This window comes from Macaca nemestrina, chromosome 1 (genome assembly GCF_043159975.1).
Source record: "Macaca nemestrina isolate mMacNem1 chromosome 1, mMacNem.hap1, whole genome shotgun sequence".
NCBI classification, from domain to species: domain Eukaryota; kingdom Metazoa; phylum Chordata; class Mammalia; order Primates; family Cercopithecidae; genus Macaca; species Macaca nemestrina.
The window spans coordinates 37,821,730-37,843,291 of record NC_092125.1 but is presented as its reverse complement, the minus strand read 5'-3'; the positions used below and the strand labels follow the sequence as shown (position 1 = coordinate 37,843,291).

Sequence of the window (21,562 nt, the reverse complement as noted above, 5' to 3'; positions counted from 1 at the left end):
GTATGGCTGACTGTGAGCTACAGCCCACTGCTGCTGCCCCCATACCACATATCACTAGCCCAGGAAAAGATCAAAATTCAAAAAATCGAAGTACTGTTTCTAGTGAGTGTGTGTTGCCTTCATACCATTGTAATGTTGAAAAACAGTTAAGTCGAACCTTCATTACGTAGGGGACATCTGTATATGGATTTACAATTATAAAATGCATATATTAAAAGACAATATTGAATGTGATTCTGGAGTATTATAATAAATGAATAACACTTGTTATAAATAAATTTATCCTTATGGTAGTTTTCAAATGTAATATTGCTTAAGTTTATTTTTCGAATCACTGTTATATTAATACAATACTTGCTCTTTTTGCATTTTAGGATTCTTAGGTAAATAAAAACTAATCAAATAGAAATAACCTCCCCAGATTTATTGCTTGTTTATAATACATGGAAAAAAAACTACTTTATTCTAAAAGAAATACATTAGATTGGCTGGGTGCGGTGGCTCACGCCTGTAATCCTAGCACTTTGGGAGGCCTACGTGGGTGGTTCACCTGAGGTCAGGAGTTCAAGATGAGCCTGGCCAACATGGCAAAACCCCGTTTCTACTAAAAATACAAAAATCTGCCAGACATGGTGGCACGTGCCCGTAGTCCCAGCTACTAGGGAGGCTGAGGCAGGATAATCGCTTGAACCCAGGGGGCGGAGGTGGCAGTGGGCCAAGATTGCACCACTTCACTGTAGCCTGGGCGACAGAGTGAAACTCTGTTAAAAAACAAAACAAAACAAAAACAAACAAAAAAACCACATTAGATTTGCTATACAAAATAACACTGTGGATGGGATGGAGGCCAGATAGGGAAGTGAACCCTGATCTAGTCACAAATTCAGCAAAATTAATTGCAGTGACAGGGGTCTCTAACTAGAAGTCTTACTTGGCAAAAAGCCAAGTGACAACATGCTCCTGGCTTGCCCAGATCATAGTTTCATCTTTAAAAAAGCATAGCAAGTGGGCCAGCGTGGTGGCTCATGCCTGTACTTCTAGCACTTTGGGAGGCGGAGGCGGGTGGATCACGCGGTCAGGAGTTCAAGACCAACTGGACCAACATGGTGAAACCCTGTCTCTACTAAAAATACAAAAATTAGTAGGGTGTGGTGGTGTGAGCCTGTAATCGCAGCTACTCAGGAGGCTAAGTCAGGAGAATCGCTTGAACCCAGGAGGCAGAGGTTGTAGTGAGCCGAGATTGTGCCACTGCACTCCAGCCTAGGCCACAGAGTGACTCCGTCTCCAAAAAAAAAAAGCAGAGAAAGTGAACAGGGGAACTTGTACTCTGGTTTGCCTTATGAGGAAACAAGAAGACTCTAGCAAAAAAGAGACTACATCATCCTGAAGCTTGAGAGAGTAAGACAGGGCAAGAATAGTATTGTCCAACATATGTCCTTGGCTGGAGTTGACAAATATGTAACAGGGTGGCTGCCACATTCTTTCTCTTTTAGAAAGGTTGTTTGGGGGATATGTAAACATTCATTCCTATGTTCCCTAATGTACCACCAAAAAGGGTTCTATGGCCAAATAAGTTCTGGAGAACTCCCTCTGGGAGAGTTACATTGTAATTAAGCCTATAAGACAGAAGCCCACCAGTAAAGAAACTTGTCTTACTCAGCGTTTCCTATATTTGACCACAGAATCATGGGTATCTACGAAATACTTGTCAACCTACCATGGAATTGGTGTTCCTCTCTTATGAAGGATGCTATAATAAACAGCCTAATATAAGACTTCTTGAACTTGTGCTGAGGGATGGTCTAGGTGTGTGCACAAAAAATTTCACATCTCCAATGAATTTGTTACTCAAAATTGTGCAGCATTCCTTTCTATAACAGTTCTTGCAGACCCCCCCACCTGTTTTTTTGTTTGTTTGTTTTTTGAGACAGGGTCTCACTCTGTCACCCAGGCTGGAGCGCAGTAGCACGATCTCAGCTCACTGTAACCTCCACCTCCCAAGCTCAAGCTATCTAGCCTGCCTTGGTCTTCCAAAGTGCTGGGATTACAGATATGAGCCATGCTGCACAGCCTCTCTTGGCCTGTAATATTATATCTGTTCTTTGAGCAATTTCCTCCACAATAACAAAATTTAGGAAACACTAAGGAAACCTTTTGTGCGCCTGCAGTAGAAATACATGCTCATGACATTTTTTATTCTTTCTCTCGGTGTAACCTCAATGCAGCCCCCACTGAAACTAAGATTTCAGTGTTGGCAAAAGCTTTGTTCCTACTTAAGAACAGGAACTATTTCTCTGTCACTCAGAAAGAACATGAACTTTTCCATTTCTCTTTGGCCTTTAGAAAGCTCAGAGTCTAATTTGGAACTTCAACTATAACAACTGAGGGATCTCATAGCCTGCAAATTTGCCTCTATTTTTTTTCTTCTGATCTTATTATATTCTATGACTCATTTCCCCGATCCTGCTCCTGAAGATATATGTATGCATATGTAAAAATTAACACATTTAAAATATAAACAGCCTAATTAATTACATCTAAAAGACTAACAGTTTTTTTGTTTTGTTTTGTTTTTTGGGAGCGGAGGAGGAGACAGGGTATTAGGCTAGTGGAAGAGAGAAATGTAGTAAATAGAATGTGGCCCAATTTCAGCAAGCAGATGCCAGGGTCTTTCACTGTATCCTTGTGAACAAGTTGGGAAAAAACAGACAGGTCAGTTAGGTGGATTTACACTTGTTTGAGACGGAGTCTCGCTCTGTCACCCAGGCTGGAGTGCAGTGGTGCGATCTTGGCTCACTGCAACCTCCGCCTCCCGGGTTCAAGTGATCCTCCTGCCTCAGTCTCCCGAGTAGCTGGGATTACAGGCATGCGCCACTGTGCCCAGCAAATTTTTGTATTTTCAGAGAGATGGGGTTTTGCCATGTTGGCCAGGCTGGTCTCAAACTCCTGACCTCAGGTGACCCAGCTGCCCCAGCTTCCCAAAGTGCTAGGATTAGGTGAGCCACTGCACCTGGCTAATTTACATTCTTTTGATTAAAGGACAGCTCTCAACCTGGAAGGAAGTTTCTGACTTGAAGACTCAGGGAGTTTTTCCTCTACACTCCCATTCTATTTTCTTCATATTCCATTATAGCAATTATGATGCTAAATTATATTCTGTGTATCTGTTTTCCCACTAGGCTGTGAGCTCTTAAAGGGCTGTTTCTTTTTATTTATGATTCCCTCGTGACTAGGACAGTCCAAATAGAAGGTGCTACATAAGTATCTGGCATATAGAATAGATCATTTTTGTGAATAGTGAAAGGCTGTCTTTAGCTCTACTTCATTGTTTTTAGCAATGACCTAGATGAAGGCAGGTACATCAATTTTAGAAATGACATGAAGCTGGGAAATATAATAACTACGTTCAAAGAAAGAATCAAGAAATGTGGTGGTAGCCTGAAACAACGGGCCACATTTAACAAGATGAAGGAATAAAGAAAGTTCTGTAATAGGGTCCAAAAAACATCACTACAAAAGCACAGGTTGGGCACAGGTTGGTCTTGGGGTTTTCCTCAGCTCCTGCAAGTACTCTAAGTATGATACAGGTAAAAATAAACAAAAGAAATATGATCATAAACTGAGCTAATCAAAATATACTATCTAGAAAAAATAGGTTGAATGACTACTAATTAAATAATATACAAGGCTGGGCGTGGTGATGCATCCCTATAATCCTAGTGCTTTGGAAGACTGAGGCAGGAGGATCCCTTGAGCCCAGGAGTCCAAGGCTGCAGTGAGCTACCATCATGCCACTGCACTCCAGCCTGGGTGACAGAACAAGACCTTGTATCTAAAAACAAAACCATGAAACATTATAAGGCTAATTCTGAGCACTGTATTTAAAGAGAGACACTGACAGAGCTACAGTTATGTTGAAGGGCTCAAAACTATATCAGACAACAGGAGACAATACTAATGTTTTATAAGGAGAAAAGACTCGGGTGAAACATGATAGCTGTTTCAAAAGGGTGTAGAAAAAATTAAAGTTGTTACGTAAAACCCTAAAGCTGTAGAAGCAAATTGTAATTAATTGTGTGAAGGCCAACTTAGGCTTAATATGAGAAAGAACGCAGAGACAGGAGGAACTCAGGAGTGCTGAGTATCCTTCTTACCAGCTCCCAGGCTATAAACTATAAAGGAGATTTATCATCTTAGGTGCAATTCTACCTACAGTACAGAGATTTTTCAAGGCTACTGTACATAAAGGTTATACAAACAGTGCTCTAATTACTTGCTACTCATTCCACAGCATCTATACTTTGAGAATGTACTGCTAAAAATAGCTCGAATTCTTAGCTAACCTAAGATACAAATTAATCAATGCCTTTGTGAAGGAAAAAAAGGGCAGTGAATGAGAACTAGAGGTGAAAGAAAGATTTCTCTTCTTGTTTGGCTAACAGAAGCCTTTATGTCTAAAAATTATTTGCATTTTATTCACCTGAAATAATGCCTGAAGACACAAATATAGTTAGATTGATTAGGGACATTCTCAGTCCAAGCAACAGCTAAAATATACATTTTCTTAAATTGGAAGAAGCAACTGTTTATTATGAAATGTTTAGTAAGATAGTTTATCATGCTGCAAATATTTTAAAATGGGGTAATTAAGATTTTGATAAAAGAATCACCACGATCAAGTGGGATTTACTGCATACACAATCAATAAATATGACACACCACATTAACAAAATGAAGGATAAAAATCAGAGGATCATTTAAATAAATGCAGAAAAAGCCTTTGATACCCTTTCATGATAAAACTCTCAACAGATTGGTATAGAGGAAATACACCTCAGTAGAAAGGCCATACATGACAAACCCAGAGCTAACGTAATTCTCAGAAGTTGTTTTGAACATGTGAAATTTGAGATGTCTAACAGACATCCAAATGCAGATACTGAGTAGGGAAATGGCTATCTGCATCTAGAGTCAAGCAAGAATCCTAGGCTGGAGATACGAATTTGGGAGTGGTGAACATACAGATCGTAGTCAAAGCCATGAGACTGAGAAGGAGTGTAGACAAAGAAGAGGTCTGTGGGCTGATTCCAGGAGCACGTCAATGTTTCAAGGTGAGGATGAACCAATAAAGGAGACTGAGGAGCAGCAGCCAGTGAGGGAGCAGAGAGCCAGGTTTCAAGGAAAAGGGAGGGATCAACTGTGCTGAATGCTGCCAATGGTTCGAGGAACACAGGAAGTGAGATTTCCCACTGGGTTCAACAATCCAAGCAGTTTTGGTGGCATGGATGAGGTAAAAGCTTGACTGGAGTTGGTTCCATAAGAGAAAGACAGATTAGGGAGAGTAAAAATGGACATGTTAAAGGAGTTTTATTGTAAAGAGAAAATTGGAGGGGGAAGTGATGACAAGAGAGTTATTTTAGCTTTAAAGAAATATGCAGTTTGTATGCTAATGGAAAAGATTCAGTAGAGAAAATGCGTAATGCAGGGGAGGTGATGGTCTATGCTTATTATTAGTCCAAGTGCTTTTGCCTTCAAGAATGCTGTATCAGGTGGCAGATTAAAAATGCTACATCTGAAATAGCTTTAAGTGCAAGGAAAAAACTACTGTGTATCAATGAAAATAATTACATTAATAATATCTAATATTTTTGAGAGCTTCTTATATGCCACTTAATACATATTAGACCTTGGTTAATCATCCCAACTCTACAAGGTTGCTACTTTAAAGAGGGGGAGACTGAGAAAGACAGAGAGGTGAGAGAACTCACCCAAAGTCACATTGTTAATAAGTGGTAAAGACAAGACTGGACACTTATAAGCTGTCTGATTCCAGAGACTTTGCTTGTTATATGCCATTCTCTCCATTTATAAAATAATCCCCATGAGAGAACTTTGGGGTTTATTACATGCAAAAATACTGAAGGAGGCTCAGGAAGTTTCAGAAACTTTTAAAACTAGAGATCCTAAGCAAAATTCCCAATAGTCAAAACTCTAGAAAAACAATAAAAAACATCAATTTTATAGGAAAAGATGACTTCCTTTTATCTATAGTATTGTGTTGTCTAAAATATTAACCACTATCTTCTCCTGCTCTTTTAAACTACAATATCCAAATATTAATTACAGATAAAATTGGAAAAACTCTTGGAGTATATCAAAAAACAACTCTACAAGAAAACTACAGCTGTCAAGATTCAGTTCCAGCAAAAATGGTAAAGTAAGATAATGCCAAAAAAGTCCTCATATAAATATGTAGACGTATTAGATAAGATATAACATAAACATCTGTAATGTATAAAGAAATTTTGAGAAAGGAGGGAAAATCCTAAGTAACAAATAGTGATTTAAAAGAGGGGCAAGTGCTATGACTACCTAGGGGAGGAGTTAAGAGCCATGGAAAGAGAATAAGGCCAAAGATGTCTAAAGAAGTTTCACAGAGAATTGGGAAAGTTGGGAAGAAGCAATCTTTTAAAAGACAATAGCTGAGAAATTTCCAGAACTGAGTAAAGATATGAATCTATAGATTCAATAAGCACAATGAGTCTAAAGCAGAATAAAAACAAATCCACATTTAGACATATCCAGAAAAATTAGAGAACAAACACACACACATACAATCTTACATGGAAAACAGAAGAGACCAATTCTCCATAAAGAACCGTCAGCAGACTTCTCAAAAGCAACAAGAGAGGTCAGAATGATATAAAAGTTAAAAAAGAAATTACTTAAGCAGATAGGGTAAGGAAGTCCTTGGTAAGGTTTTCCTTTTAATGAAAAGCAGCCCCCAAATCAGTTTCTTTTCTAATGAAGAACAGCCTGTAAAATCAAGCTGCAGACATAGACAAGCAAGCTGAAAGCTTGCACAAGCAAACGCTAGCAATTGTGACAACAGAAAAAACTACCCGTGGAATAGGCATATTCAAAATGGCGGCTCCATCCTCTCTTCTTTTTGCCACGTGTACAGTAAGGAGCAGGCAAGATGGCACTGGCCAAGTAGAAAATCCATTTGCCTAATAAGATTAGGGTGGGGTGACCAGCCTTTCCCCCACCAGTAAACATCACACCTGGTGGAACCAATCTGTAGGCCCCATGTAAATCAGACACCACCTCTTGAAGCCTGCCTGTAAAATCTGCTGTGGTCCACCGCTTTTCCTTTTTTGGAACACCTCTCTTTCATAAGAGAGACAGATGCTCTCCTCTCGCATTTCTTCTGCCTATTAAACTTTCCACTCCTTAACCCACTTCATGTATGTGTGTGTGTGTGTCGTTAATTTTCTCAGCTCGAGACGACGAACCCTGGGTATTCACCCCAGAAAACAATGCTGCTTCAAAATTACAATGAAATATCTTCAAACTGCTTAAGTAAAAAGAGTACCAACTTAAAATTTTATATAGACCTAAAATATAACTCAAAAGTAAGAGCTGAAATACAGACATTTTTAAACAAAGACAGAGTTTACATTAAAGGCCTGAAGTTAATGGAATACTAAGTGTGTACTTTAGGTAGATGCAACCAAGCTCAGAATGAAGGACAAGGATGCAGAAACAATGCACTCTGTAATATTTTCTACTCTTTTTTATACTTTAAAAATATTTCATAATTAAACATGTAAAAGACTTAGAAAACCAATAACAGGTGAAAAGTGTTAACAAAATCATAGAGCAAAATAAGCTCATTCTTTTAGTAAAAACTTAAAAAATGGCTAATAATTCCCATAGCCCTTGTTATAGTCTCATTAAAATGTGGGGGGTTGGCCAGGTGCAGCGGCTCACACCTGTAATCTCAGCACTTTGGGAGGCCGAGACCAGGTGGATCACCTGAGGTCAGGAGTTTGAGACCAGCCTGGCCAACATGGTGAAACCCCGTCTCTACTAAAAATACAAAAATTAGCCAGGCATGGTGGCATGCGCCTGTAATCCCAGCTACTCCAGAGGCTGAGACAGGAGAGAGGAGAATTGCTTGAAACTGGGAGGCGGAGGTTATAGTGAGCCGAGGTGGCACCACTGCACTCCAGCCTGGGTAACAGAGCGAGACTGTCTCGCAAAATAAATAAATAAATAAATAAAATAAAATGTCAGGGGTGTTAGGCCTCAGTGGCAGGCCTGCCCTCCTTTCATTCTAATGTTCCCCTGCCTTTCTGACTGTGGGTCTTAAGGCCCTCCCATGAGAGGGTCCAATCCAATCTTGGGGGAAGGAATGCTGATGTCATGAAGCTTCCAGAAAAACCCAAGAGCAAAGAGTTCAGGGAGCTTCTGGATAGCTAAACCTGGAGGTTCCTGGAGGGTGGCAGCCCAGGGAAGGCATGGAAGTTCTGTGCCCCTTCCCCATACCCCACCCTATGTGTCTCTGTATCCTTTGCAATATGCTTCCTAATAAACCAGTAAACCTAAGTAAGTGTTTCCTGAGTTCTGTGAGCTGCTCCATCAAATTAATTGAACCCAAAGGTGGGAGCCCCAACTTGAAGCTGGTCCATCAGAAGTTCTGGAGGCCTGGACTTGCAACTGGTATGTGTGTGTGGAGGGGACAGGGGCAGTCTTGGGGACCGAGCACTCAATCTGTGGGATGTGACACTATTTCTGGGTAGAGAGTATCAGAACTGATTCAGAGGACACCCAGCTGGTGTCCACTGCTTGATGTGTATGGGAAAAGTCCACACACATATGGTCACAGAAGTTTTCTTGTGTGGTGATGATTGTTGTGATGTGAGAGTAGAGGGAAAATGTGGTTTGAGAAAAATTTTATGTGTTATTAAAAAAAATTGTTGTTTTAAATCTCAATCCCCCTAAAATGTAAAAACATTAGAATCTGAAAATACAAGATTGACCAAATCTAATCATGGGAGAGGAGACTAGTTTATTTAGCATTTCTTGTTAATAATTAGCTCAAGAAGCTGACAGTATCGTTTTGTTAAAAACAAACTAAGAAGAATGAGCTCATGCAAAAAGTTATATAGGTCAGGTCTCTCTGTAGGAAGCTAAAAAACATTTTACAACCAGCAAAGGGGATAGTCACTTAATATATACTTTATTATTGTTGTTTACCAGTTGCTAAATTGCTTCAATTCTTATGCACAGTACTCCCCTCACCCAAACTATAATAACCTTACCCCTGAAAAACAAATATTTTGTTTAGTATTTGAGAATTTCTGATAACTGTTAGAGAGAGGTCTCTGCTTAACTGACCCTATTTGGCACCTACTGGAAGCCTCTGCTGTCAGGGTACTGATATGGTTTGACTGTGTCCTCACCTAAATCTCAACTTGAATTGTATCTCCCAGAATTCCCACGTGTGTGGGAGGAACCCAGGGGGAGGTAATTGTATCATGGGAGTCTTTCCCATGCTATTCTTGTGATAGTGAATAAGTCTCGTGAGATCTGATGGGTTTACCAGGGGTTTCCACTTTTGCTTCCTCCTCATTTTCTCTTACTGTTGCCATGTATTCATCTTTAAGATCTGAGCTCAAATGTCACTTCCTCAGAGAAGTCTGCTCTGACCATCCTCATTCGATCAGCTTCCTGTGGTTTTAACAGCTCCCTATTCTTCCATTTTTATGCTTAACTTACAATTATACACTTGTGTGTAAATGATATATTAATGGCTAGTTTCTGCCATCAAACTGGAAATCTCCGAAGGTGGGGTCTATGTCTGTTTTGCTTACTATTGTAACATCAGTCCTTAATTAGCACAATTTTTGACTCGATGTATACACAGAGGTGATGTACAAGGGATATCATCAATTTAGCTGATAGGTTAGATGAATGCCTCTTAATATGCTTTTTTCTTTAATTCCTAAGAAGTAAAGGAAGTAACAACTTGGAAATTAATAACAATTCAGACTTTAAAACATGATAGAAATATGAGAACAAGTTCACTTTCTTGAGATGCGAAGATCTATGAAGAATTAGTTGATTAAAATCTTGCCTCTTATTTTACTGGGCAAATCACTTGATATTTTTGAATCTAAATTTCCTCATTTGTAAAACAAAAAGCAACATTAGTCCTTCCTACCTCATTTAATTATTGTGAGGATCAAATAAGGCATAAGACACCAGGCATGTAATCCCAGTGCCGGTAATCCCAGCACTTTGGGAGGCCAAGGCAGGCGAATCACTTGTGGTCAGGAGTTTGAGACCAGCGTGGCCAACATGGCGAAACCCTGTCTGTACCAAAAATACAAAAATTAGCTCGACGTGGTTGCAGGTACCTGTAATCCCAGCTACTTGGGAGGTTGAGGCACGAGAATCACTTGAACCTGGGAGGCAGAGGCTGCAGTGAGCGGAGATTGAGCCACTACACTCCAGCCAGGGTGACAGAGAGCGAGACTCTATCTCAAAAAAAAAAAAAAAATAAAAAATAAGGCATAAGAATGATAAACTATAAAATACTAAGCAAATGTTATCTAGTACAGTTATTACTGAGTAAATGAAACACTAGAGAGGTACATACATGAGAACGGTGATAAATTTAAGTATTACACTTTTTTTCATTATATAAATGTCAATATAGATAAGATAAAAGGTCCAGAATTAAAATGTTCAGAGTTAAACCTGAATTTTTTTTTTTTTTGATAAACACTTTTCTAATGTTACAGAAATATATTGCAAAACCAAATAAATCCTATCCAGGGAATGTTCTGGATAATGATAATAGTGATGAGGTAACAGCTAATATTTACTGAATTATATATGAGGACCTATTCTAAGTGCTTTACACATATACTCATTTAATGTTCCTAATAACTTTATCAGGTAAGTACTATTATTGTTACCTTCACTTTGCATAAAAATGTTAGATAAATTTGTCCAAGATTACACATCAAGTAAGTGGCAAAACAAAGATTTAAACGTGGGCAGTCTGGCTCCAGAGTCCACACTGGTCTCTTTTCAATTCACTACCTTAAACTTTGCTTCCATTCGAGTTAATTTCTCAAGTTCTACATAAAATACTACTGATCAAGTTAAATGTTCATCTACTGAGTACAAAAGAAAATAATCAACAAAACTGAGTGGTAGAAATGCAGCAAGTAAAGGTTTTAAGATTTTAATACCACAGACTTAAGAATAATTCTATCCCTTTTCCTTTTAGAATCTAACTACATTCTGAGTTTAAAAGATATGGTCAAAATAAAAAGTTTGGTTGTATACACTGACCAGGATATGATCCACTCGGTCTCTTTTCTTTCTTCCAAATTTCATCATTTTCTGCCAATCTGTTTTGTGGTTTGGCTCCTTTTTAAGACTGAACAACTTGAGTACTTCACTTGCTATGAAGCTCTGTGGAAATAAGACAAATACACGAAACACAAACAACAGAATTCCTGAGTTTCATGTGTTTACAATGCAGTAAACAGATTCGTGCTAAGAATATAGTATTTACAATAAAATATCATACAAATTTCTTCCACTTACAGTTCCACATAGCAATTTGAAGGCAAAAGCATTCCAAATGCTGAGACTTTATTCACTTACGAAACATATAAAAGTAAAACCTAGCTGGGCACGGTGACTCACATCTGTAATCCCAGCACTCTGTGACGCCAAGGCAGGAGAATCACTTGAGCCCAAGAGTTGAGACCAGCCTAAGCAACATAGTGAGAGACCTCATCTCTACAAAAAATATATAAAATTAGCTGGGCATGATGGTACATGACTGTAGTTGTGGCTACTCAGGAGGGTGAGGTGGGAGAATTGATTGAGCCCAGGAGGTCCAGACTGCAGTGAGCTGAGATTGCACCACTGCACTCCAGCCTAGGTGACAAAGTGAGATCTTGTCTAAAAATCACAACAATAAAGTAAAACCCGCTGATTAATCTGCAAAGAAAAATTACTTTAGAGTTTACTTAAGAACTACCATGCTGGGTGCGGTGGCTCATGCCTGTAATCCCAGCACTTTGAAAGACCAAGGCGGCGGATCACCTGAGGTCGGGAGATCAAGACCAGTCTGACCAACATGGAGAAACCCCGTCTCTACTAAAAATACAAAATTAGCCGGGTGGGGTAGTCGCATGCCTGTAATCCCAGCTACTCGAGAGGCTGAGGCAGAAGAATCGCTTGAACCCAGGAGGCGGAGGTTGCAGTGAGCTGAGAACACGCCATTGTACTCCAGCCTGGGCAGCAAGAGTGAAACGCCATCTCAAAAACAAAACAAAACAAAACAAAAAAACAAAAAACCTACCATTAGCTAACTTCAAGCTGGCAAAACTACTAAAGAAAGCATAAAATAAATCTCTGAATTGGAAAAATCTCAAAGAAATTTTTGGGGACAATGTAATGTGAGAAAAGCAAAGACTTTATCTGGGATAGTTTATTTTGAAGCACCAAAACTCAAATATGTTAAATTAAAAAATATCAACACTTCAGTATGAGAAGCATAATAATTTTACTACTAACAATATTTGAACTATCACCCTTAAAAACTTTACAAAATGCTATGTCAATACTAAAATTTGTGGGCATTTATTGTACGCTATATTGATACATGTAGTTTGATTGTTGGTATATATTATGTATCTTGTCTCACCTCAACTTAATGTTATTAATAATTTATTTTGTTACTTTTATGGTTGTTCTGTTAAAAAAACAATGTTCTTAACAGGGGAAGGGACACATTTATGAATCAGAATCACCTGGAAAGATTCTCAAAGTACCAATGTGCCCGCAAATTCCATCACTCCCTACCTGTTCACAGACACACATAGCATTCAAGCATTTATCAATTGTGGAAGGGTAGAAGGAATGGAGTATACAGTGTGTTTTTAAAAAGCTACTTACTTTAAGCCAGGGGCTGGCCAACTTTTTCTGTAAAACATCAGACTGTAAATATTTTAGGCTTTGTGGGCCATGTGGTCTTTGTCACAACTATTCAATTACACTGTTGTAGCAGAAAAGCAGCCATATATAACATGTAAACAAATAGGTATGGCTGCGGTCCAACAAAGCTTTATTTATAAAAACATACAAGGGCCTGGATTTGGCTCAGGGGCCATAGTTTGCCAACCCCTGAGGTAAGCATACATCCCATCTCATAAATATCTGTTGGTGTTCTATCAGTATAAAATATTTTTAAAGGTTTTCTGTGATCAAGTAAGTTTGGGAAATACAACTTTAAAGCTTTGTTACTCAGCGTGGTCCTGGGACCAGCAGGACCAGCATGACTTGAGAGCTTGTTGGAAATGTAGAATTTCAGGTCCTACTCTAGACCTACTAAATCAGAATCTCCATTTTAACAAGATCCTCAGATCATTCACATGCACATTAAAAGTTGAGAATCACTGCTCTGGAAATATAACCTTTCCTGTAAGGAAACATGTGACTAGGCAGAACAGATTGCCACCAATGTGACTTTAAAATTCGCAGTCCTTGTAGCTTCTGGGCAAGGGTCTACAACGGTTTCTTAGATAACAAAATAAATATTTTTATGTATTATATTATTATCCTACATAGTTCAAAACCACATTACCAATTTGAAACCTCCAAAGTCAAAGATAGAGAAGTAACACCTACGTGTCCAGGGCTGGCATACTGAAAAGACATATATATGACATGTATTCACATGTACTTTTAGAACATTATACCTGTCTCTAAAGCCCCCCAAACTTACCTAAAACTCCTATGAGTTGCAATAATTTATCTCCCTACGTATTTCCTAATTTTTCTTAAATAATATAATTATGTATATAGAGAAAATGACTGGTAAATTTTTTTTTTTTTTTTTTTTTTGCACAAACTTGAGGATTCAGCCCTTTCACTCACTCCAATCTTTCCACTGTTCATGGATTCAGTGAGTCAACAAATCTTTATTGAATACCCACTATGGAACAGGTCCTGAAGACACAAAGGTTAATAATACAGAAGAGCACCTGCTTTTACAACATTTATAGATATGTGTAAATGAACAGCAAGTCAAAAAAGAAGACACTTTATAGTTTGCAGTTTACCTTGATTTCATCAAGGTTATTTGGATTTTTCACTCGTCGGAAATAACTAGAGTTGATTCTACATGGCTTCATCCAGACAGGCTGATTTAAGTTGGGATCCTCAGCAAATATTTCCTCAAAAATCTCTTTTGTTAAATCAAAAACCGCCTTGATAAAGAAAAACAAAACAAAATGGCTAAGAATCAAATTTCAGACAATGGGAAAGAAGTTTAAAAACTAAAATTATCCTTTTATTTTACCTACCTGTTTGTAGACCCTTTTGCTAGTGCTTTCTATATCTAGACCTTTACTGGCACAGCCAAGCAGTTTTGTAGGAATACTGATGCTATGAAGATCATGGCCTAATTCTTTCCATTTCCAAAGTTCTTCTGCTGCATTATGTACAAGAATCTCTACTTCCTCTGCAGTATGGGGGACTGCCAATAATGTTTCACATGGTTGTTGGGTTACTCTTTTAGATTCTGCCATTAGAGGTACAATGGTTGCGTCTGCCTTATTTTTTTGGATCTTGTGAGAAGAGCTCAAACCAAAGTCTTCATCAAACCAGTCTTGATCATCTCCTAATGTGCTCAGGAACTCCCGGCTGAGCTCAAGTTCAGCAAGTCTCTTAGCAAGTTCTTCCTGCCCACTGGCACCAAATACTGGGCTCTCCTATAGAAATGGAACCATTCAAACAGAGCACAATTTAGGGACCTCATATCATTTTTTTAAAATAAAGACAGAGTAAATGTACTATTTATATATTTAATATTTCTCTGTAAGTAAGCAGAATAAAAAAAATATGGTGGCTACTCATAAACAATCTTAAGAAAAAGTTATCCTGTTCCCTCAATTCTACTTATATAAACCTTACACATAATTGAATTTTTATAAAATGCTTATTGATTAGGGCTCTCCCTGCTTTTTGTATGATCATTATTCTGTTTCTAAACAACTGTCCATCTATGGGATATGGAAATGGGATATAAAATTTCTCACCTCTGGTGACCATCTGGCTCAAGTTACTCAAAGTCATTACTTTTGCTCAACTGTCCATGGGCAACATAAACAAGCTGATGGTCTGAGTGCATGTCATAGTGGATATATTTCATTTTACCAGAATCAACATCACAACTACTAACCTCTGCAGGCCAACCATGACTGAGTAGACATGTAAACAAACAATTTCACAGGCAAAAAAGAATTGGGTGGTGAGCCACTGGAAAACTCCATGGAATGAATTTGTTCAGTGAATCTGGAAGGAGATGTAATTTGTGGACAGTACAGGGGTTGTCAACTAAGCAGTTTAAATGGATATTTTAGTTCCCCAAAACCTGCCAGTGCTTGTGACAACCCTATATTGACTACTCATGACATAATAGAGGACAATTACACTTCAGCCAGAAAAACAGCTACAAGGCCTTTAAAAACTTGTATAGTGATCCTTCTCTAATAAACAACAAGTCAAGGAAAAAAAAAACCTATCAGGAGTTACAGAATTAAAATGTACTATATAGGCAAGGTAAGTTGCCTTGTTAAAAGTGTCAAAAGGTATACTGATACTTTTTCTAGACGAAATACTCACCGGTCTGGGACACATATCTGGAGAGGAAATCTCTTCTTTCTCATCTTCCAATTCAGATCTTAAGAAGCAACTTGAAACACTTGGTGACTGTTCCTCAACATTTTGGGATAGGTCTTGGGGTGTTACTTTCTTTTGGTCATCACCAAGAAGCTCCTGATTGCTAAGCTGGATTTTCTCATCTCGGGTTTTTTTGATTTGTTGTAGTTGATTGACTGTGTCCTTTACAAAAACTTTTAGTAAACTGTCTGTCAGTAAGCTGATTGTTTCCAGTTGTTCTTTTGACTTTTTTTCCTCATTTAGTGATGACTTCAGTTGGGCTTCCAGCTGGTTTTTTTCTCTTGTTAAAAGATCCAGAAGTGGTGTAGAAAGCTTTTCTGAAGTTTTAGCACATAGGTTGTCTTCCTGTTCTGTAAACTGCTGTTGCTTCTGCAATTCTTCAGAAAAGGTATTGTCTAAAGTATCGTCTTCTGCAGCAATGGAAACCTTTTCTGTGGCATCAGAAATGAGGTCTTTGTTTTCCTTTGAAGAAATCTGTGAATCCACTGAAGACTGCTGGTGAACATGGGCTTCAAGTACCCCAGAAGTGTCCTGTATGTTGTCTGTTTCTATTTTAAGGCTTCTATTTCTATTAACTGAGGCTTCTATATCATTCACACTAGGTAGGGATTTCTCATAAAAATATTCACTGGCATCCTTTTCTCTGTCTTTTGGACCCTCTGTATCATTCTGCTCTTGATTATAGTACTGATATTGTTCATCTGAGTAACAGTCTTCATCTTCATTAATGTCTACATAGTCATCAAAGTTTTCTGGAATGTGAGATATTTTTTGAGGAGGAGCAAAAATACCATGCTTTTCTTTGCACTCAAAATATGCAATGCCATCATATGTTCCATTGTTATTTCCTTCAGGTTTATCTAACTCCACTCCCGCCCAAAATCCTTTAGCAAAACTAGTCTCACCTTTGAATCGAAGAATTCCTGGCTGAACATTTCCAATCAACACCCTATCACCAATGTGGAAATCAAATAACTCATCTGCAGTAGGAACTGAAGCCAAGGAAGGGGATTCAGTAACTTGCTGTTCATGCTCCACATCGCTGCGCTCCTTACTTTTCATCAGCTCAGTAGGGGACTTGAGTTCCAATAGCCTGTCAGAGTGAACATTGCTATGGATAGAAAGGCTTTTCTCACTTAGGCACTCACTGATTTCCTCGTTACTACCAAAGCTAGTGGCTCCACTTGTAGAGCTCCTCATTGGCTGTGGCTTATCTCTGCAAGACTGAGAGTCTTTCCTGAGTGACAGCAAAGATGACACCTCAAAATCATCTTTGTATAATTCAGCTGAAATTTCTTTCTTGAAAGAAGACACTTCAAAATCTTCAGAGTATGGTATCTCTTTAGGAGCAAAAAGATGTTCTGACCAAGACAAATCTTTCTCCTTTGTGTTCTTTTGTTCATGAATGTCTTTCCCTGATTGGCTGTTTGGACTGTGATTCACATCTTGATCTGACTGTCTCTCTTTCAACATTTCCTCACTTTTATGGAGATTTTCAATAGCTAATCCAACTAGGTCTTTCTGAACATTTTCAGAATCCAAAGGAAGATCTTTCTTTGAAAGAATTTCAGATGAGTCTCCCTGTTCTAGGACTAATTTCAGTAAGACACCAGATTTACCTTCTTTAGAAAAGGCATCTTCAATCTTACTCTTCTTCAATTTTGTGTATTCTATTTCTTGTATTTCTGATTTTTTACTAGATTCTTCAACCTTGCCATCTGACATGTCAAGAATTCTACTAGCGGCATTTAATTCTTTGAGAAGATGTAATGCAGGTACATTTTCTAGAGAATCTCCAGATTCTTCCCTGATTTTCCTTGATGATCTGAGAACTGGAGATGGGGTATGAAAACATTCTGTTCGACTGTCCCATTCATTTACTCTCTTTGCATATGCAGATAAAGACCTTTCTGATACGGATCTCTCAGAATCTGACAGTGAAGCATCTTAAAGAAAAAACAAATCACCACATCAAAATGATTTAATCACAATCTTTCAATTTTGTGGACCAAAGTTTAGAGAAAAGCCAAATTTTAGTGGGGGGAAAAAAACCCTCTAGTCAACAAATATGACTTGTTTTGGCTACTTTGTAAGTTTTTCTTTTAATAGAATATCATCTGTATCAACACTTAAAATTGCTTAAAATTCTAAAGTTTGGAATAATTTCTTAAGCATTGTCTTAACTTATAAAGTGAAGAAAAATATATCTAAGTTGATGGAGCCATTGCTTTGCACATTCATCCTCAAATCATGCAAAAATAGAACTGTATGATGGTAATTACAAACATTTTTCAAACAGGAAACTAGTGAAGGAGAAACAGACTTCCATATATACTTCTAAAAGAATACATTTTCCTAGGAGGTTCAACTAAGCTCTTGAATTAAAAAGAAAACAGATCAACTATTTCTGCAAATATAGCACTTTAAGAGCTTAACTTGCAAAATATGATCAAAGTACAATATAATGAGCTAACAAACCAAGAGTTAAAAGTTTTAAATTCAAATATCTTTTTTTTTTTTTAAGAGCAAGAATCTTGCTCTGTCACCTAAGCTAGAGTGCAGTGGTCACAGCTCTGTGTAGCCTTGAACCTGGGCTCAAGCAATCCTTAGCCTCAGCCTCCTAAGTACCTGGGATTATAGGCACAAGCCACTGTGCCTAGCCAAATCTCTCTTTTGTCACTGATGTTTCTTTGCGCCTCAGTTTTATTTTCTCACTGAATTGCATTTTATTTTTTTGAGATAGTGCCTCACTTTGTCACTCAAGCTGGAGTGCAGTGGCTGATCACAACTCACTTCTTGGGACTTCTTGGGTATAAGCGATCTTCCTGCCTCAGCCCCACAAATAGCTGGGACTATACGTGTGCACCACCATGCCCAGCTAATTCTGTATTTTTTGTAGAGATGGAGTTTCACCAGACTGCCCAGGCTGGTCTCAAACTCCTGAGCTCAAGTGATCTGCCTACTTCAGCCTCTCAAAGTGTGGGGATTATAGGCATGAGCTGCTGCACCTAGCCTACATTTTATTTTCAATAATTAACTTTCTTTCGGTTAAACTGAAAAAATGTATACAGCTATTTACCTGAGAAACAGTTAGGCTGAAAATATACATAACCAGATAAAAAATCTGGTTAGGGGAAATTTAGAGATGCTGATGATATACTCAGCTATTTAATCATTATGCTTTGGTTTTTCTAATAAATTTTGAACAATAAAGACTGATTCAGCTGAGTGTGGTGGCTCATGCCTGTAATCTCAGCACTTTGGCTGAAGTGCTGGTAATTTTCAACCAGGCTGAGGTGGGAGGACTGCTTGAGCCCAAGAGTTCGAGACCAGCCTGGGCAACAATGGTGAGACACCCATCTCTTAAAAAAACAAAAAAAGGGCCGGGCGCGGTGGCTCAAGCCTGTAATCCCAGCACTTTGGGAGGCCGAGATGGGCGGATCACGAGGTCAGGAGATCAAGACCATGCTGGCTAACACGGTGAAACCCCATCTCTACTAAAAAATACAAAAAAAAAAAATTAGCCGGGCAAGGTGGCGGGCGCCTGTAGTCCCAGCTACTCGGGAGGCTGAGGCAGGAGAATGGCGTGAACCCAGGAGGCGGAGCTTGCAGTGAGCTGAGATCCGGCCACTGCACTCCAGCCTGGGCGACAGAGCAAAACTCCGTCTCAAAAAAAAAAATAAAAAAATAAAAAATAAAAAAAATAAAAAAACAAAAAAAGATGAGCTGGGTGTGGTGGCATGTGCCTGTGATCCTGGTCCTGGTTACTTGGGAGGCTAGGATGGGAGGATTGCTTGAGCCCAGGAGGTCAAGGCTGCAGTAAGCTATGATCATGCCATTGCACTCCAGCTTGGGTGATAAGAGTGAGACCCTGTCTCAAACAAACAAAAAAAAACCCCTAAAAACCAAACCAACCAAACAAAAAGGATTCATATAATTTACACGTAGCCAATAAATCACTTTAAAATATAAAAGTAACTTTAAAATGTTAAATAATGTAATTAAGAAATTCACTTTTTAATAAAAAAGCTATAGAGGTAGAATTTTGTAGGCCTCTGCATAAATCCTTAGACTATGTAGCTACAAGTTAATTATTTTTTCTAGTTACATACCAACATGTTCAGCAATAGACTCCAGGGATCCTCTAGAACGTTCTGAGTCTGTCAGTGATTTCCAATTCTTTGCCGTTTCAGATCTGACGTATAAAAATTAATGAGCAGAAATAAATATATTACTATAATAACTGGTAACAAAAAGCAGGCATTCTTAGACAACTGCTTCTTTCCTCTTCTCCACAGTAGGTAGGTCAATCTATGCCACTTTCATCAAGCCTATTTCTAATTCTCATCACTCTCACTAAATGAGCTTGCCTTTGTCACTAGATGACAAAAACAGAGGCCATCAGGCATGAACTTTACCTTCAAACTTTTACCTACAAGTTTATCCATATTCACAGCCATCCTAACTGCCTTTCCTCCTGTCTGCAGGATGAAAAGTTGTCTCTCTCTCATTTGTTCAAAGCTATTTGCTCAAACCACTCCCTATTACTGTCCTCTCTTGTTCTTTACAGATAACAGAAGAGACTACATTCACTCTCTTTATTTTCTTGACTTCATTTGCTAAACTGTAATACTTGGCTTTTACTTCCTACCTTTTTATAATGCCCTAAAATGTTGCTATTTTATCATCTTGAGTACCTGGCTCCCATTTATTCCCTCTGAATGCTATCTCCTCTGGGTGATTTATGGCTTCAACCACTATCTATGTGCTTATCATCCTCATATTTCTAACCCTGTTAACTTTCCACATAGTTTCACTTAAACAACAGGCACTTAAAATTAACACTTAAAACCAAAATCATAAGCCTCCCACAGAAAACCACCTTTTCCATTTACATTAATGAAACCATGACCCAATCAACTACCTAAGAGAAACCTGGGATTCATCTTAGACTTGCCCTGCTACCCCATCTAGCACTTTAACTAGTCAAGTCTACGTGTTTTTTTTTTTTCTTCTTAATCCTTCACTATCCTAAAATATGTCTCCTATTTTCTATTCTTAATACTGGTTACTTGAGGTCTGGCTTCAAACTATTTTTCTTCCTGTTTCCAAGCTTACTCTTTTCTATCTTTCTTCTATATTGTGGTCAGAAAGATTTCTGTAAACACAAATATGACTGTGTCACTCTCTGGTTAAAATCCTTCAGTAGCTTGATTAAGAAAATTACAAAGCCATTCAATAACATATTATGTAGAAATTAAAATGTACACTTCATAATATAATGGAAAAATACATATGTAACAAAAACACACACAAAATCTGAGCATAAAAAATCCTAGAAGGAAACATATCTAATTGTTGACATTTGCTATTTTGGGATACTTAGGTATGATATGATTTAAACTCTTTTCTTTTTACTGCTTCCCTAGAAATAGTAACAACAATAATAGCAGCAGCTAATGCACGATGCTTACTGTGTCCTATGCCCTGTTAAGTCTTTTAACCCTCATAACAAGTGTATTAATCAGGTGGTATTATTACTCCTTTTTAATAGGGTATGAATCCCTATTAAAAAACTGAAGCACAGAGGGGTTAAATAACTTGCCCACAGTTACAGAACCAGTTAGAAATGGAGCCAGGATTCAAATTTAGGTAATGCTAAATTAATTGTAATGAGCCTGCAATACCTCTCTAACAAAAATGTCCCAAAATACTTTTTAAAGAAACCTTCAAAGGCTCCACATTTTCTAAAAGGTAAAACACAAACTGCTAAGAACAAATGAGTACAAGGTTTTCACAGTTTGGCTTTTATTTATTGTTCCTTCTGCTAACTCCAGCAATATCCTATTATGTTCAGCTTCTATGATATGCCAATCTGGTTTTTTTTTTTTTTTGCTTTTAGTCATTCATGAATAACATTCTTTCTGAAATGACCCCTATTTCTCAATTGAAATGATCTGTCTAACCTTTTTGTTCAAAATTTAGTTTAAATATTATAACCTGA

The 21,562-nt window shown here is 38.1% G+C and overlaps 1 protein-coding gene across 6 annotated transcripts in view; it reads right to left on the bottom strand.

Moving 5' to 3' along the window:
* LOC105484936 (centrosomal protein 350) overlaps window positions 1–21,562 on the bottom strand; it is a 160,477-nt gene that overhangs the window by 779 nt on the left and 138,136 nt on the right. For all 6 annotated transcript variants that reach the window (XM_071076405.1, XM_071076394.1, XM_071076414.1 and 3 more), the window contains 5 exons: window positions 19,671–19,753; window positions 15,502–17,504; window positions 14,181–14,588; window positions 13,938–14,084; window positions 11,152–11,274 (listed from right to left, as the gene is read on the bottom strand). In XM_071076405.1, coding sequence (XP_070932506.1) covers window positions 11,152–11,274; window positions 13,938–14,084; window positions 14,181–14,588; window positions 15,502–17,504; window positions 19,671–19,753 — 2,764 coding nt within the window. The remainder of the gene's footprint in view (window positions 1–11,151; window positions 11,275–13,937; window positions 14,085–14,180; window positions 14,589–15,501; window positions 17,505–19,670; window positions 19,754–21,562) is intronic.